Here is a 17,439-nt window from a genome sequence, read left to right as displayed (position 1 = left end):
ATTAACTTAGCATTGATAAAAAGTAACTTCAATTCCTCTAGAGTACGTAATTATCAACTTAGTTTGTTTTATGACTGTCTGTAATAATTACAATATTAGGTAATCATCAATTTATTTTTGCTCCTAGTTTTCAGAATCAAAGTAAGCTGATGGTGCGATTGCTGACAAATGAATGGCTGGCGTTTTATTAAATAAGTCGAAAGCTGGCCTGCGCTATGTTTGCGAATATGCGGATGTAAAGGTAAGTAGGGAAATTTCATGTTTGAAAATGAATACAGCAAAATAAATAACACAATGATTTATTCTTGAACATTTTTGTACATTTTTTATTTTTTAAACAGTAGAAGGAATCCAACTGTAATTTCAAATGAGTAGGAAGGTACCTAACTATATTTTTACCTAGTCTAGCAGTTTATGCTTAGAACTGCTAGAATAAATAAATGAACATAATTATTAGAGTATTCAATTATTTAGGTACTAAATAACATGTTGGCTGAACATATTAGTTCATTTATATAAAATTATAGAAGTAGTGTGAGCTCATGGCTCTTCTTGTCAAAACATTATTGATATTTTATTAAGTACATAAATGTATTAATGAGGAAATTAATTATTTGCGTATGGAATTATAACATTATTAATAGTTGTATCCACTTATGTAACAAAAAAAGGATTTTACCTACATTAGTGGTATGTAGGTTGCACAAATAATTTTGTGTACAGTCAGCTACTAGTCGCTTAATAACTTCATATTTTGAAAACCTTTAAACAAAATTATAATAAATACCTATCTGAACAAATTCAGGTAGCTTAAGCACAATTTCAAAAAGTTTGTGTGTGTCTAGCGACTTTCGGAGCTGACTGTACCTACCTAAGTTATGATTTTTATTATCATGTTTACTAGAGTTCAAACTCTGTGTAATTCATGTGGTTACATTTTTAAATTATATTCCCGGTCATTTTGAAACCCTTTTTTAATTTAGGTATGACAGTTATTCTATGTTAGCCTCTCAAATGAATTAAAAATTAGGTACCCCTAAATACATAGATATAGATCATCGACTAGGTACAGCAGTAGAACTTAAATGCGGTCACTTACCTAATATTGAAAATTATTAGGGCCTGCGCAAACGTGGGAGAATCCTCGACTTAGGTAGGTACATTTATGTCAATGAAAATGTACTTACAAAAGTACCTTACCTACGTCTAGGATTCTTCAAGAATATTTTCCTTAGAACTGCATTGAATATCTAACTGACACAATGTTTTTTGACACTCGTCTCTGAAGACCTTTGAAGTACTAAGTATGATAATTTTGTGATGATTACAAAAATGTAACAATTATGTATGTTCAAACCTGATTTACGTCTGAATGTCAATTGTTTATGTTTACTTTCTTCTTTTCTTTGCGTCCGTGAAAGATGAGAGCATACAGGAACAACAACTGGGCAATCTAGCCCGTTTGGTTTCTTGACGGAGGGTACCGTCTGATAGTTGTTCAACAACGGTTACCGTTCTGAACATGTATTTTTGCTCGCAACTGCCCCTATAGTTTGATTGGATGATCACCAGTGGTGAACATGCCGGACTATTTTCACTGCAATAAAATAAATAAAGGGTTTTTAAAAACAATATCACAGACGTTTACCGAGTATTACTTTTAGTAAACTGTCTTCTTAGTCCACGAGAAAAGATTTCTTGAATTGCAACTATATTTCATGAACATCCGTTGATAATCTATCCTCACAAGCTTTTGTAATTGCACTTTACCTACTTTCAATCTGAAGTCGAATTATCATTGCGATAGTTATTCTATCTGTTACGCTTTCATGACTTTTGACTTTCATGAAGAGAGATATAGATGAGTAGTAGAATGGAAAGGCATTTGTAGACCCCGGGGTTGAACGAAGGCTTTTTTTACAGAAGTGATCTTAAACTATTGAAATATCGCGAGCCGTAAGAATCAGATAGCGACTCAGCAGACTCAGCGGCCTCACTGAGTAGAACATGCGTTGCTATTTTACAATCATAAAGTATTTTACAGTGTGAAACGATTCTGTGCAGAATAATATATTATCACTTACTCGCAAACTTCAACTCTAAATCCTTGAACTGGCTTTTTCTTGCTGTTCACCAATGTATACCATTTGCCGTCAATTCCTTTGACAGCCTGAGGATACACCACCTGAAAAATTAGGCGTTGTTTGAACTAAAACTGCGATCGTAAAAAAAGCCGTAATGGTAAATTTCGACAAAAAGAGTGAGTAATAAAGGTAGGTATAATTATTCGAAATCACCAAACAAAATTATTTCTACCAGTCTTACTTATGAAGGTGTACATCGTGGAAGTTAAGATTTAAGCCTTAACTACCACATACATTCCAGTTTTTGCACATGAAAAGCCTTAATTCCTTACAAAATAAATAGGTAGGGACACTTACGGTAGAAGTGAATTTGCACAGTTCAATATTTCTCTCAAAAGGGCCACCCACTCTCTGCGCAATATCTGGCGTGCCTGACTTTTCGTCCGTAGAGTCCAACATCGGCCGTATTCCTTCCTGTAGAACAAATGCCTTTTAAGCAAAGGAACAAGAAACTAGACATAGGGTATTTTTTTGCCATGTTGTACAAATTTACCCACTTAATGACAATGCCATGATAAAAATCGGTTACTTTATAAAGTTAGTACTTAATTTGATTTAAAATAATGTATTTACATACATATTTTAATTAAAAAACATTACCTCAATAATCAGTCTATCTATTTCTGCTTGGGGGTAGTCGGGAATATCTTCACAGAAGGTAGATTCTTTACATTTTTCAGGGATTTCCGGTACAAAACCTGCTCTAATTGTCGGCCCAGGGAACACGATTCGATTAACGTCATCTGAAAATATAGCAAATATTTAAATTAGATTTATGAGTAAATGTTTAGGTACCATAATTCTTTGATATTGAATACACGAAAAACGTAGTTTTAGTTCCTACACGGTTTCTAAGTAGATATACTCGTAGATACAATATAAAAAAATAGGCACAAATATGTGGGTATTTAGTGACAGTTAATTTGTAGTAAAGGAATAATAAAAAAAATCTAAAGAAACATATATTTTAATATACAGGCTACACTTAAATTTTCATATTAAAATAATAATTGCGTCGTTTTTTCTGTATGAATCTGATTGTCGCAATGTTTGGTTAATCCATACTATCCATACTAATATTATAAATGAGAAAGTAACTCTGTCTGTCTGTCTGCTACTCAATCACGCCTAAACTACTGAACCAATTTGCATGAAATTTGGTATGGAGATATTTTGATACCCGAGAAAGGACATGGGCTATATATCATTACGCTACGACCAAAAGGAGCAGGGTACCAGTAATAAATGTTATAAAAACAGAGATAAATTTCACCCATTCTCTCTTATTGGACGCAAGCGAAGTGGCGCAGGTCAGCTATTACCAAAATAAATCCTTTAAGGATTTATTTTGGTGCTTTTTGCTGGTAGGTTGGTTTCTTTCCTGGCTGTTATCAACAATAATATACGTGTTCGCGATAATATTATTTTTCATTCGTCATACCCATTACCAATCAGTTGTATTTTCCCGTTAAACGAATCAATCGAGGAGAGGCTTAAATATATAAAAATTAAACACTGTAAAGAGAGTTTAAAACAATCTGTGATATTTTGTTGCATAATTGACACTTTGGCAGTTACATGTTTTTCCGTTGTCAAGGAAAACTTGTCAAGGTACTACAAAAATTTAAGAATATGGATGTATTATTGCCACACCAATCTATAAACTGTCTGGCTACAAGAGTGTAAAAGGAGGAAACGTAAGTACGTTTATCAATGACGTAAACGCTAAAATAATCTGTATATTACTAGCGATGTAAATGGCCGGCCTTGCCGGTGCAACTAGATTGACTTGATGTTTTCTTAAAGGTTATAGGAGAAGACAGCAGCTGTCTTATTCTATTTACTACTTATTTTTATTGGAATCATAATATGAAGCATTGCTAGAACCCCAGGAATGTTATCGGTAAGTGGTAACACATATTACTTGAAATACAAACTACGTTATTACTAATTGCTTTACAACAATAAGCTATAAATAGGCAACATACTTTATCGATTGACGTGAGACGCACCTTTTTTTTCTTGCGATAAATTGATGAAGACCTTCGATGATCCAGCGTCCGCTCGCCTAAGTGAAGGTTCTTCAATCATAGGATTGAACACTCGAACTCCATCTTGGTGAGTCCTTGGCGGATTGACGATCGACCTTTCGCTCATTCTTGATTCGTGTCTTCCATGTACATGTTCTGATGTTATAGTGTCTTGTTCCACGCGGTCTGGAGTATCTTCACTGTCTGAAGGGAAGCGAGGATAACGTGGTTGTTGCGGACTAGGATACTTGTACGCTGTTGCTGCAACCTGAAATTGTGTGAAATAAGAGCATAAGATAAAAACATCAACACACCTATTTTCGCCTAAAGGTAATTTAGGACTTAAGATTATTTAAAATCGGAGAATGCTTGTGATTGTTATGTCAACAATTATGTTATAAATGTGTAGCTGTTGGTTCATTTGATCACGTCAATGTATGGTTGACCTTCAATGTTAACGACTGTGGTTAGTATTTATGGATTCCACCGACAGATAAAAATAATTGTTACAAAATATACCGCTTTACATAAACGTATGTGAACGAAAGGTAAAAATCAACATCACAATGTAATATTTGTGTTATTGGTTCATCGTGATATAACATCCACTTAATTTGGAAACACCTAATAATATCACGAAGAATAAGTTAGTTAATTAAGGATTGGTCACGGTCATCGATAATTTTTCTATGATAAAATATTACTGTAATGTTAAAGTATTTGGAACCAACAACATGTAAATAAATAACCTGTTACCAATTTTAGTGAAGGCTAGTCAATCAGATTTTAATTAATTATCATTCGTTAGTCTTAACAATGAGTAGGCGTGTACAGTTCTTAGAACTACTTACAGGCAAAGTCAAATTATCTGCGGTACCTACTCGTATTTTGTAATATTTATAGAGTAAACTGCAGCCAAACAAGGCTCAGCTCAAGGCTATATTAATACAAGCAAAACTTTACTTGAAAACGGTAGGAAATGTCGAAAGTATGCAAATTTATGTAAATGTGATTTAGTTGTTGCAGTGCGTGCCGGTAAACATGATGAAGATTATCATATGCTTATATCATACTAGTATCTTTGTATTGAAATGTAAATTATTTTATAAGAAAAACATCATCCTTGCAATTATTGATTTATCTTCGTTTGTAATATGTAATAATGAGTTACGAAGCGTAGCCAACACTTTTAGGCAAGTGTTAGATAAAAAAATATCCACTAACATTTAAGCAGAATCTAAAGAATCTTCAGCTTTTTGCTCATTTAGAAGAAATATTGACATTTTTGGTCAAGTATTGATGCTTAAGATACAATAAATTGATTTGTTGTTAAAGTCTCGTTATATTAATAACTGATATTAATAAGCGTGACTTAAGACTTGATTTAAGTTTTGATAATAAAAGTTCGAAAGGTATTTTTAATAAATAAATATTTTAATTTTACAAGATTTATTCAGTTGTAGAGAATTTTCATTGAATAATATCGAACTTCTGACAATGTTTGCACAGGCAATATTATGTATTACGTTTCCTTGCTTCGTAATAATTGCGTCAATTTTCTTCGCTAAACGGTAACTGTTCCGGTCTTATACATTGGAGACGTGTTGTAAAATAATATTTTTCTTTATTAATAGCGCAAGATTACTGTAACTATTACAACTGGATGACTCCTCAAGCCATGACTTGTTATTATATATGTTAACACTACCTAAGCGTTTGGAGTAGAAGGAATAAAACAGACTCTATAATTACAGCTCTATTATGTAATAAATCAATAATAATATGCATGCAGTTACTAAATATAAGACGTAGCAGTTGTAAATGGGTATAAACCACAACATATTAAGTCGTAACCGCACAGGCTACTGTAGTAAGTAACTTTTTAGCTCAATTAGAAACCCATTGCGTGATTGTACTTTTGTAAAGTAAAAAAAACTATCAATGAACGCCAACTAGTCGGCAAAACTAGCCTATTGATTAATCTATCAGAGAATGACCTTGCTCATACAACTGTCACAGTATAAACCTGTGTATTTAAATGTAATTATTGTTTTTACTGCGTTATCGATGATACGGTTATGTCGTTCATTAGGGGGTACGAGTTTTTAATTAGTTAATTTAAGCTAGTGCCCTGAAGTAGTTCAAATGAAATAGTAAATTTATAGTGTACACTGTAAGAAAAGGATGCAAAATACAGTGGCAGGATATATTGTATTTTTCCGAAGATTTATGGTTAAATATTGATTGATATTAAGTAATCTTTTATAAATATACTGGAGTTGGCGTCTAGGCAAACTCGGTAATGTGTATACTTCAAACAATTTCAGCGAGTATTTCTGCCACTTTTGAAACGGTGTGCTATTTCTTCAGCAACAGATACTCAATAATCATTGATAAGACGAGATCGTGCGTTGAATTACTTTCCACAATAATGTTTTCAAATCGATTTCCGCTCAGTGACGCAGTTCATTGATAAAATAGATTTAACATAGATCAATCTAACAATAAAAAATATGAATGAATTAGACAAAAACCATTCAGTATTTGAGATTCATCAAGGTTTTGCTTTTTAAGGTTTGTATTGTCGAATAGCCGTGATGATGCTTTTTATACTTTTTGATTTGAAAATATACAAAACGTTTGACAAACTTAGCGAGTTCATTGTACTGTTATGACGTCAAATAAACCTTAGACTTGTAAAAAACATGATTATATTTTTTCATTGTAAAGTCTGTCGGTAATATGAAAATTCTTAGAAAAAACACTTAGCAATCAACAAAAAATCACGTATGAATTGTGTACAATGAATGCAATATAGGATCATTGTATTAGACTCTATGGTTATTTTTTTTATATTTCTTTTAATTTGAGTATTTTTTCAAAAGCGATAATTTAAAAAATTTTTACTTAATGTGAGTTCTTCTCCAATACCCTGATTAATTTATATAAAGCGTAAGCAGTCGCCATTATATTTACATTAAAATACTGCTTACTCATTGATTGAGAAATTCCGCCGTAATTGGCAAACGTTGTTTTACAAATCACTGCCTTTGAGCCCGCTAGAATATAAATATGCATAGTGACTAATTAAACAAGCTCGTCATTCATTAAATAACTTCTAAGAATAGAAAAAGCTTAGTATAAAGCTATGGTAAAAGGAGAAACAAGGCTGTGGAAACGCCTTTAAACTGCTAATCAGAAGAGAGATGCGCTTAAAAAGGGCTTGAGTTTGAACAACAACAGAACTCATTTATGCCCGGTTTCTGAGGTACATTTAGCGGTAGTTAATCAAAAGTGAACTCATAGAAAAATAACGCTATTCAATACATAAACTATCGCTAAATGTACCTCAGAAAACAGGGGTTAGTGCGGTGACCTTATAAAATATGGTCGCGATCTAAAGTTTCAATGGCATTAGCATACATTTATGTGTTCACTCTGAGAAAACAAAGAGTAAGATTACAATACATATTTAATTTGTAAGTGAATGACATAGGAACTATTTAACCGCAAAGCAAGACATTGTTAGGAATCATTGCGTGTCTAAGTTTTCTGTTATGTTCTCGAAGGCGAATAAAGCTAACCTTGTGATATTCGCAACCGGATAACTATGTTATTTTGAAATAAATAATTTCTACAAGTAAGTATCTATTATTATTTCATATTAGTCACTTATTACTGGTAAAACCAACCAAATCATTTAATTTAAAACTATAATGACTAATTATATAACGACTCGAGTATTATATTACGAAAGTGATTACTGAAATTTTGGGTCATAGTCGTTAAAAACAGGATGGCAGCTAGTTGCATACCGACCCGGAGAAATAATATTTTCCGGGTCATATTATATCGTCCGGCGCCTTTGAGACGCTGTAACTATTTTTTTTCGTCTTGTTATGTCAAATTCTTATAACGTCACTACGACACCCTTTTCAATGAAACGGGCAAATCAGGTTTAAGAATGGCTAAGTTATGGTTTATTTCTGTTGGATTGCGCTTTATGAGAAATCGTTTATATTAGGTTGGGAAACAAGTCTTTTCGCATTATAGTATGTATGACCTTGCAATAAAATCTCTTTGGCTTCAAGAATCACAAATGAGTACACGGTTCATTAAGTTTCTTTCAGTGGGCTCGTGAGGTACCCAAATATCGAGCTTTTTTGTGTAGAGAAAAGGTTTTATTACAAGTTTAGTTATAAATCATGAGATGTTATAAGTTAACAAATTGTTATTTAATGTATATATGTAGGTATATGTACAGAGGCAAAAATGCTACGTTAAGATTAGAATTAATTTACGCAAAAAAAATAAAAATCATTTAAGACAAATTCAGAATGATAGTCTCAATATCGGGAGTAGTATTGAAATAAAATTCTAATCAAAACAAATTATGGATGTTAAAAAAATAACTTAATTAAATGATGCACGCTTTTTTGTTCTTACTAGGGAATGGTTAGCCTTGATAATATAATTTACCGATCGGTAAATTTAACTTGCAAACATTACTGCATTGATTGATTACGTTGCTGGTTATTTATAAGGAAAATATATAGAAAACATATCAGCACACCTTAAGTTGCTTAATACACTTAACAAACATTTGCATAATATAAAATCAAATTATTAAATTGTTTTCAGTTATTTAAAACCGAGCGAGCACTTAATACCAGCCGAGATTCATTATTTACATTTTTTTTCCTTTCCAGTAAAGTGTTACTAACGCGATTTATTCTTTTAACCTGTCTATTGTGTTTTATAGGCTGCACATCTTTACATAGAATATAATAGGAAACTATTTCTAAGGCAACTTTTTGACAGTATAATTTGGATTTCAAAAATAGTTTGTAATCATTATCGTCTTAGAGTAAAGTAGGTACTTCTACTACTATCGACACGCGCCGTTATCAGTTTTAATTTGCACTAATTATAAGGATTATAATTACAATTTGCGATACCATGAGATTCAGTTCATTAAATACAAGCGTATGGCCTCCAGTCTCCGCAATAGTAAACAAATCGCTTAAAGGTCAATACATCGTTGTACAATAACCTGACGATTGTTTGCTTTACTGTTTGTTTTTTACAAATCACATGTACCGATTTGCCTAATTAATGTCCCGTGCTAATAACATAATAATATTACCTAGAGTTTAGTCTACATCTCTTTCTAGACAGAGATGTAGCTACTAGCTACAGACAGGCTGTTACGACGAGTTAAATTGTCATACAATGTCTATCTTGTCATGTCTCTTAAATAATACATTCTGAATCCGCTCTTAGACATGGTTATCAGATAGATGCAAAAAACGTTATTTAATAACTAAATTAGTAAAGGAACCAAGATAATATACAAAACTAGATGATAACTTTTAAACTCTCGCGTTGCATGTTTAATGTATAATAGAATACGGGAATTAAAAAATACGGTAAAATGCGTGTTCGCGTTAATTCCCGTATTCTATTATACATAAAACTAGATGACCTGGCAAACGTTGTTATTAAAAAAAAGTATCACTTAGGGTCATGAAAAATAGATGTTGGCCGATTCTCAGTCCTACTCAATATGCTCACAAAATTTTATGAGAATCGGTCAATCCGTTCCGGAGGAGTACGGTAACGAAAACGGTGACGCGAGAATTTTATAAATTAGATGAACAAATGCTGTCTAGAAACGAAACACCTGTCTCAATTTGAAGCTGAGTTCTTTCAAAATATTCGCCATGTCTAGTCATTTGTGTGTATAACGGCTTTAAATAATTGTGACAATTGACGAATATTTGCCTTTGCGTTTTCATTTTGTATGTCGGTGTGAAAATATAGCCTTCGATGGAAACTATTGAAATTTTGATTAAATAAATAAATTATGTACATACATCAATATATAATATTTTATTTAGAATACAAATAACTGCTAATTAAAATACACGTGATACTAAAATTATAAATATAATAAGATTTTACAGGAAAAATGATACTGTATTTTTTCATTCTGTAGTTAATTTAAACCTGCATTTACGTATCTAACAAATTGATAACGAAATTATTTGATTCCAGTTTTATAATAAATATATATTATTATCTTTTTTTAAATATTTACCTTATGACAATAAGTATCATTTTATGTTATAGTGTTAGTTAGATACATTTAATTTATTTGTAATTTTACCATTATGAACAGTAACTATGCAATAAATAGAGTAATAAAATTGAGTATAAACAATCGAAACTCCACCTTATTTTATTCATCTTCATTCATTATATTTATTGTTATTTAGTTATAGTTATTATTCTATTTCTATTGCTAATTTTGAATTAACTTGTAGGCATAATAATATAAAAGTCTTGCAAATTGCTTTTTTAACTATAAATGAAACTGCTTCTTTTAGCATTTCGACCTATATTTTCGTAATATATTATTAATTTAGTACACTATCCTTGTTTTTGTTATTTGGCCTTTTCGCGAACAAATTAACATTGAACTACTTAAATAGGTAATACCCAAGTTTACCCAACACATTGAATGTTCTTATCGGCAATCCGTACATTGAAGTAGAGATTTGTAAGAACGGAGGTTGATCTCTAGAAAACTTCGGGCCTACCGAAAAACTATTTTATAGAGCATACAAATATAATATGACTCCTGGTAATCGCCTGTATATCGCTTTTAACAATTGTAGTTCCATGTAATAATAGGCGGGAAATTTTTGCAGTTTATCCGTAGTAAATGTATGATTTTAAACTATATAAAACTGTATCCATATCAAACAGCGACCTTGCGTATTTTCATAGTGAATGTTTATAAAAACTTCGCTATAGAGGCGTTCAGGTATCTATTATCGTATGCCATAAATACATAACATGCATAGGTAATTGCACTGTCGTACGTATGATTCATGATTCTATATTAATTCTGTGATTTTACTCTAAACTGTTTTGATGAATTACGTTTCGAAAAGGTTCCAATATCCTCAAATAAACCTTTATTCATTAGTCATTGTTAAAAGGAAAATGTTGGCTTAATAATGATTATGGACACTCGAGGGTTGTTAATGAAATTTAAAATAGAGAGTAAAAGAGTTACTTAAGAGACTATTTCACATTTTTTTTATATAGAGCAATATTAATTACCAGTTCTTATGTACTACCTGACTTTTTCTGTAGCGGCGCTAAATAAATTCTTAACTTGTACTAATCGTAAGAGACACGATAGTTATATTTATCATAGATTTCTATTATAATAGGTTTAAAAAATAATTTATGTTACACTTTTACGTAACTGTAGGTATAGTTAATATTGTTTACAATAATACCTTCAAAAATGTAATTCTTTATCGAGTTAAAGTATTTTGATCAATAATAACGTGGTTGTTACCGTGTAATAACGTTTATGTTCAATTCACTTGGTTTTCTCACGATAGTACTTTATTGTAAACTAACATAGTAAAAAAGCGGGATTAACCACTTTATGGTTTATTGTTTTTGTTGATGATACTTTATAAGACACGATTTTATAACAAACGTTTTAGCAACCAATTGGACACTTCTTAGGTTTGTCGACTTGAATGCAGACTAAACATAATAATTCTGGAATTTTGTATAAAGGAGACTACTTCTTTCCTGTCATTAAGAAATTATATACATAGTTCGCAAATATAACATTATTATTCGAAGCAAAAATAATCTTCATTTAAAAAAAAGTAAGAATATTATGAAAAATCTATTAATAGTAGGCAAACAACAATAAGATTTAACTTGGGAATACCCTAACAGTGTGAGGTCGTATTTTGAACATATTAATAGACGTAATACTGCTTAAATGATACTCAATTATGTAACAAAACAAGTTTTTTATACGTCATGTACAAATAATGGATATTTATGATTTCTCATTAACAAAAACTGACGTCAAATCATAAGGATGTTTGATCCTAATTTATTGTAAAAGTTATTCATAAAACCATATTAGGTATACCAAAAAAGGGAGTGAAATTAGGATTGTTCCTTTATGGATTTCAATAATTCCACATCCGACTAAATGTAAGGCTCATTAAAATTTGTCAATGCTCTATATTTACCTGCCAACCTCTGCTCTCGTCATAACGCCTGTCCCATCCCCAAATAGGAAGCAGAGGGGGGTTTTGGGAAAGGCTTAAATGGAACTGTGGACAAAGGTTTTATCATTATTAATTATTTAATTAATAATGATTTACCCTCCACCGTTTGTAAAAACAAATATCAAGTGTTAGAGACTAAATAAAACAAGCCCAAAACCATACCGAAACCAAAACGTTTGAATAAACTATCTTTTGGATGTGACAATTTAAAAAAGAGATTAACACTAAGGCCAAGAAACGTCAATAGTGCCCATAATTTTAATTTAATTTCATCTAAATGATGAAATAAGCTTTAGCGAAGTTATTTTATTTTTTATGGCGAATATGAAGTTGAATGTTTATGCAAATGTATATTATGTTATAAATGGTAATCTGTGGTCTGTATTAGAGTGACACAAGAGCGACCGTGACGAAAGCCACTCATGCGCATTAAACCATACGCGTTATTTTGTACAAACGTGATAAACCCATCTAGAATGCATTGATTTTATCACATCGCAAGAAATCAACATAAAAGACTATATGTATTTGCATAGAGTTTTGAATATAAAGCTACATATTTCGAATTCCTTTTAAATTACACTTGGTTTACGAGAATGATTCCAGTTGTATGGCAAGCGTGCTGCTGTTTGCTAATCATAGGATTCTCACAATTAAGGATCTCTGTATGTCAATCGCAACTATAGTATAAATAGTTTTAGTTACGACAAGGAGTACCTAAAAGAAATAATACTTTACTCGAATAATTATGTCTTTTAAAACTGTGTTGTTGATGATGTTAAAGATGAACGACGTAGCTATCCTAATACCGTCTATTATATTCACGATTACTTTAAAAATAATTGTCAAAATGTATCTAATAGATGTGAATCGGATAGTAGTAATGACGTTAATTTTTGCCTATTATTACAAGTTAATATTCGTCTTATTGATAATTAATACACAAGACTAGTTTACCGAACCGACTAGGTCAATACAGGTCAAATTCAATGTTGTTAGTTTTAATAATATAGATGCGAAAGTTTGTTTCGATATACAGAATGTATGGATGTTTTTTACACTTTTAAGCAGACAGTACTTAATGTAAGAATTGTTATACTTTTTATCCTGGCTATTTAACCGTACGGTTAAAAGCAGGCAGAAACTGCTGCTACTGTTAGTTTATACACATTTCCTTAAAATTTTCACATACATAATAATATGTGTTAAAAGTTGTGTATGTGGTATTGCAGGTGATCCAGTATATTATATAAGTAAGTAATATAAGTATTTATCATAGGTAGGTACACAATTTATAACATTCAATACACAAATTACACAAGTATGAATGTTATGATTTAACTTATTGCTTTCTTTGTTATTAAAACGAGTCAGATCAGACAGTCAGGAACTGTCTAGAAATCGATAGTTATTTTGATTTAATTAGATGTGCCCAAAAATATTCAGTAATTCAAAACCTTAGCTTTCATAAAAACCTGTGAGACACACTATGATTAATTGTCAATGTACGACGTTATATTACTATGCATAATTTTTATTACGTGTCAATAAAACCCTTTTTATTAACCTAACATGATATCACGTCTTGTTTCGACGATGTTTATAAAACTACTTTAAGTTTTTTTGTAACCTTTATGTACCTACACGCCTTTTTTTACAACTTGCCGGTGTTACCATGTGAAATCACGCAAACAATAAAAGAAAAAGAGATCTAATTAAAAAGTAATTAATTCAGATTGCACTCGATAACGGTGACCGTCAATGGCCGTCAGGTGGGAAGTAAAAGCGAGTCCACTTTTACTTTCATAACATGTCGATGAACACAACACCATTTCAAAATAAATACCTTTTCAAATAAGTTTACTATGAATAAGAAGATAGAGTAAATCACCCTATAGTCAGCCCCCAACCCGTACTCAGCCTTTACAGGCTTTATAGCCATATAATTAGTGTCGAAAATAGTAAAGACCAATAAAATAATCATTAATCAAATTTGTATAATCTTATTGACTAATATGCACAATTACGATTCGATAGCATGGCAGGTTAACGTGTTACACTCATTCTTATGATTTGACCGATTTTCATTAAACATGTCTAAAAACACACGCACATAAGTCACCTTTAATTAAAAAATAACTAAATTGAAATCACTGCATCCTTTCGGGAGTTATGATGCCACAGATAGACAGACACACAGACAGACATGTCAAACTTTATAACTCCTCTTTTTGCGTCGGGTATTGATAATGAATGGATGTATAAATTGTACTGCATAGTATTATTGCAAATGTGCTTTATTTTCTGGAGATGTCTATAAAAATATATTTAAGTGGAGAAATGGGGCTGAGTACTGGTAAGAAGTGCCATATTTTGTTTAATGTGGATTTTTTCCATAATTATTTTATAAATATTATATTTTGTTCATTTTTTCTTAATGTTTAATAAATTACCTTTCATACAATGACTAATTATTTTACATCTAGTTGTAAATGTTAAAATTATGGTTAAATCAAATTGACATTTATATCTTATTTAAAAAAAATGATCACGTCAAAACCAAAACATAGTTTACATTTTTGGCAATGAGCTACATGATGTTACGAATATTATGGTGATGTGACTTACTCGCTTAACCAGTTTGAATAATAAAAATTAGGAAATTGATTGAATATGGTTTTACTCTTACTTAGGTAAATGGATTTTACTTACAGCAACTATGAGTACGAGTAAATTCAGAGTCCAAGCCATAGTAAATGCACTTGTGTGGCACTCAAAAACTATTATTTACTAATCCGACCACTATGGGTACTGAATACTCAATAATTACATATCGAACCGCGACACTATTTATGAGTTGATGTGACGTAGGCATGCGACTTAAGCGAAGCACCGATATCGATACCGACACGTTCACCTGTTTTCGCGGACAGATGTCAACTGACCCGAGCGCAAGGCACTTCAAGCCTTCTCTGTCTTGTGTGTAAAGGACCGTTATTATAAGACCTATGCGGTGACACGAGGAATCCTCTTCACACTTACAATATCGTCGACAGAGGGAGACGGGGGAGTTCTTCTAATACTGGCCATTTGAACTCGACGACCTACTGTTTCAATTTTGTAAATTGAATGACCTATTCACTTTCCAAGTTCGAAGTTTGAGATTAATTCATGCGATGATGGTATTTATATATTTCTATGAGAAATACATAACGCACAGTATCTCATCATATTATCATAAATATTTTTCTCAATAATTCTGTATGCTATTCTTACCAAGTCAAGGAACATTTTAAGGTGATTAAACATAGTCATTTGACGTAGTTTTCTTTTCTTTTAAAATGTGACATTTTAAGTGACTGGTTATGGCTGCTTAAGAGTTGCTTAACTAGTTATTTTCTCAAATTACTATTCTAGAATTTATTGCTCAAATAAGTTATTGTAAATATCAGTTTTTCGTTGGTGCAGTCATTGCAAGCGTGACGCATAGCAAAAGTATGTTATTGTACTTAGTATTAAGGTGCTTATAGTAACTTGGATTTTTAAGAATCTTGGCTAAATTTTGGTATTTAGTTATGTGTTATATGTGACTTGGACTAACGCCAATTTGTAGTTTTTGCCAGAGTTTTACTTATCCTTCTTAATTACCCAGTATAAGCTGCTAGTCCACACTGTGTTAGTCTCACAAAATTAGCTGTCAGTCGCTTAATACCGGTTTTATTTATACATTTCGGCTAATTGAATGTATTATTTTTATTTCCATTTGTTTGCAGTTGTTATACCTATATTAATTTAATGATAAACATAATATTATATTATAATTGGTAACACGAGTATTATAATTATATATTCAGATGAAATTTATTTTTATTGTATGCAACAGATGTATGCTTGTCATTATATTCGATTCGTTTGTCTTTTTCAACTTACTCATTCATTAGTTCCTTTAAGTTTGGAAAAGCCGGTTATTACATGGTCTAAAATTACACGCACAAGAAACAATTATACGTTTGTGTATCTGCCATGAATAACCAACATTTGAAATAGATTTTGTAAGAAATTATCGCCAACGATCTAATTATATGAGGATAATGAGCAATTAGAAATTAGCAACCTGACGGCTTGTTTAGTATAGTTTGGATATTGTATTTGTCGTTGTAGCAAAATATAATATATCGATATTAACATGTTTAATATAACATATATGGCACCGCACTACAGAGGATGTTTTCCTTAAATCCTGGTTCATGTAACTAAGCTATATTAGGTACGGTAGCTGATAAGAGTTTATCAGCTACCGTACTCATTTAGGAACATATGTAGGTATAAAATGTACGATAATTAGTAGCGGTTATTACTTTCATTAACGTTATGCAGTCTAATTTACTTCTAGGTTAACCCTCTACAAACCTATTTAATTAATTTTCCGTAATTAGATAAGTGTTTTCAGAAGTTGTATAATAGTGAAATAATATTGAAATGGGAAGAATTACATTATGGACAGTAAGTAAAAAAAGTATTTCTATACTTTAAGAAGAAACCTTTTAACTATTTCACTATGAATTCAAAAAATCCAGACAATGCTCAGCCTAGACTAAAACTAGACAATTTCTTATTATAGAATGAAGAAAGTATTAAGAAAATAGTTCACAAGAAATAACAGACTCATGAATGACTTTACAGGCGTTAATCAGTTTCATATACGCGTGCTAATTGGTTGGCTAGCGTACGTCAGATGTTACCACGAGCCATTGATAATGATGTAAAGACGTCACCAACGTCATCGGTTAAAACTTAGGTATTATAGTAATGTAGGCTAAAATGTAGCGGTTTCTTATTAACTACAATAATAATAGAGTATTATGACGCGTCGGAAAAGTAAGTAGCGTCTTTGACGGTTTAGTATTGTGAATTATCTCGTCGGCCAATACGTGATAAAACTCTAACTTGGAAGAGGAAAATACTTCGCAAGGTCATATACTTCGCTCATATTATGTTGCAACGATTCTGAAATCAATCAGAAAGCATTCATCATCTAGTATTATTATTGCTGAAGTCCTCGCATTTTGATTTGCTATTGAGTCTGCTCAGGGACTTGACTTTTCGACGAACTTTACTACAAAAATATCCTTCTAGAGCTGCGAGAAG

The 17,439-nt window shown here is 31.5% G+C and overlaps 1 protein-coding gene across 2 annotated transcripts; it reads right to left on the bottom strand.

The window, feature by feature from the left end:
- Positions 1–283: 283 nt before the first annotated feature.
- Positions 284–15,224, bottom strand: LOC142973490 (uncharacterized). Of its 2 annotated transcripts, XM_076115226.1 has the most exons (7): positions 15,004–15,224; positions 12,253–12,336; positions 4,157–4,442; positions 2,745–2,887; positions 2,442–2,558; positions 2,085–2,185; positions 284–1,597 (listed from the first exon to the last, which is right to left on the bottom strand). In XM_076115226.1, exons 1-7 carry the CDS (start codon positions 15,040–15,042, stop codon positions 1,390–1,392), a joined length of 978 nt encoding a protein of 325 aa, XP_075971341.1. In that variant the 5' UTR covers positions 15,043–15,224; the 3' UTR covers positions 284–1,389. The 2 variants fall into 2 exon arrangements, with proteins under 2 accessions (XP_075971341.1, XP_075971342.1); XM_076115227.1 differs by lacking the exon at positions 12,253–12,336 and having other exon boundaries at positions 15,004–15,216.
- Between the last annotated feature and the right edge of the window lie 2,215 nt (positions 15,225–17,439).

The sequence above is a fragment of the Anticarsia gemmatalis genome, chromosome 6 (assembly GCF_050436995.1).
Source record: "Anticarsia gemmatalis isolate Benzon Research Colony breed Stoneville strain chromosome 6, ilAntGemm2 primary, whole genome shotgun sequence".
Classification (NCBI taxonomy): domain Eukaryota; kingdom Metazoa; phylum Arthropoda; class Insecta; order Lepidoptera; family Erebidae; genus Anticarsia; species Anticarsia gemmatalis.
This window is presented reverse-complemented; position numbering and strand designations above follow the sequence as displayed.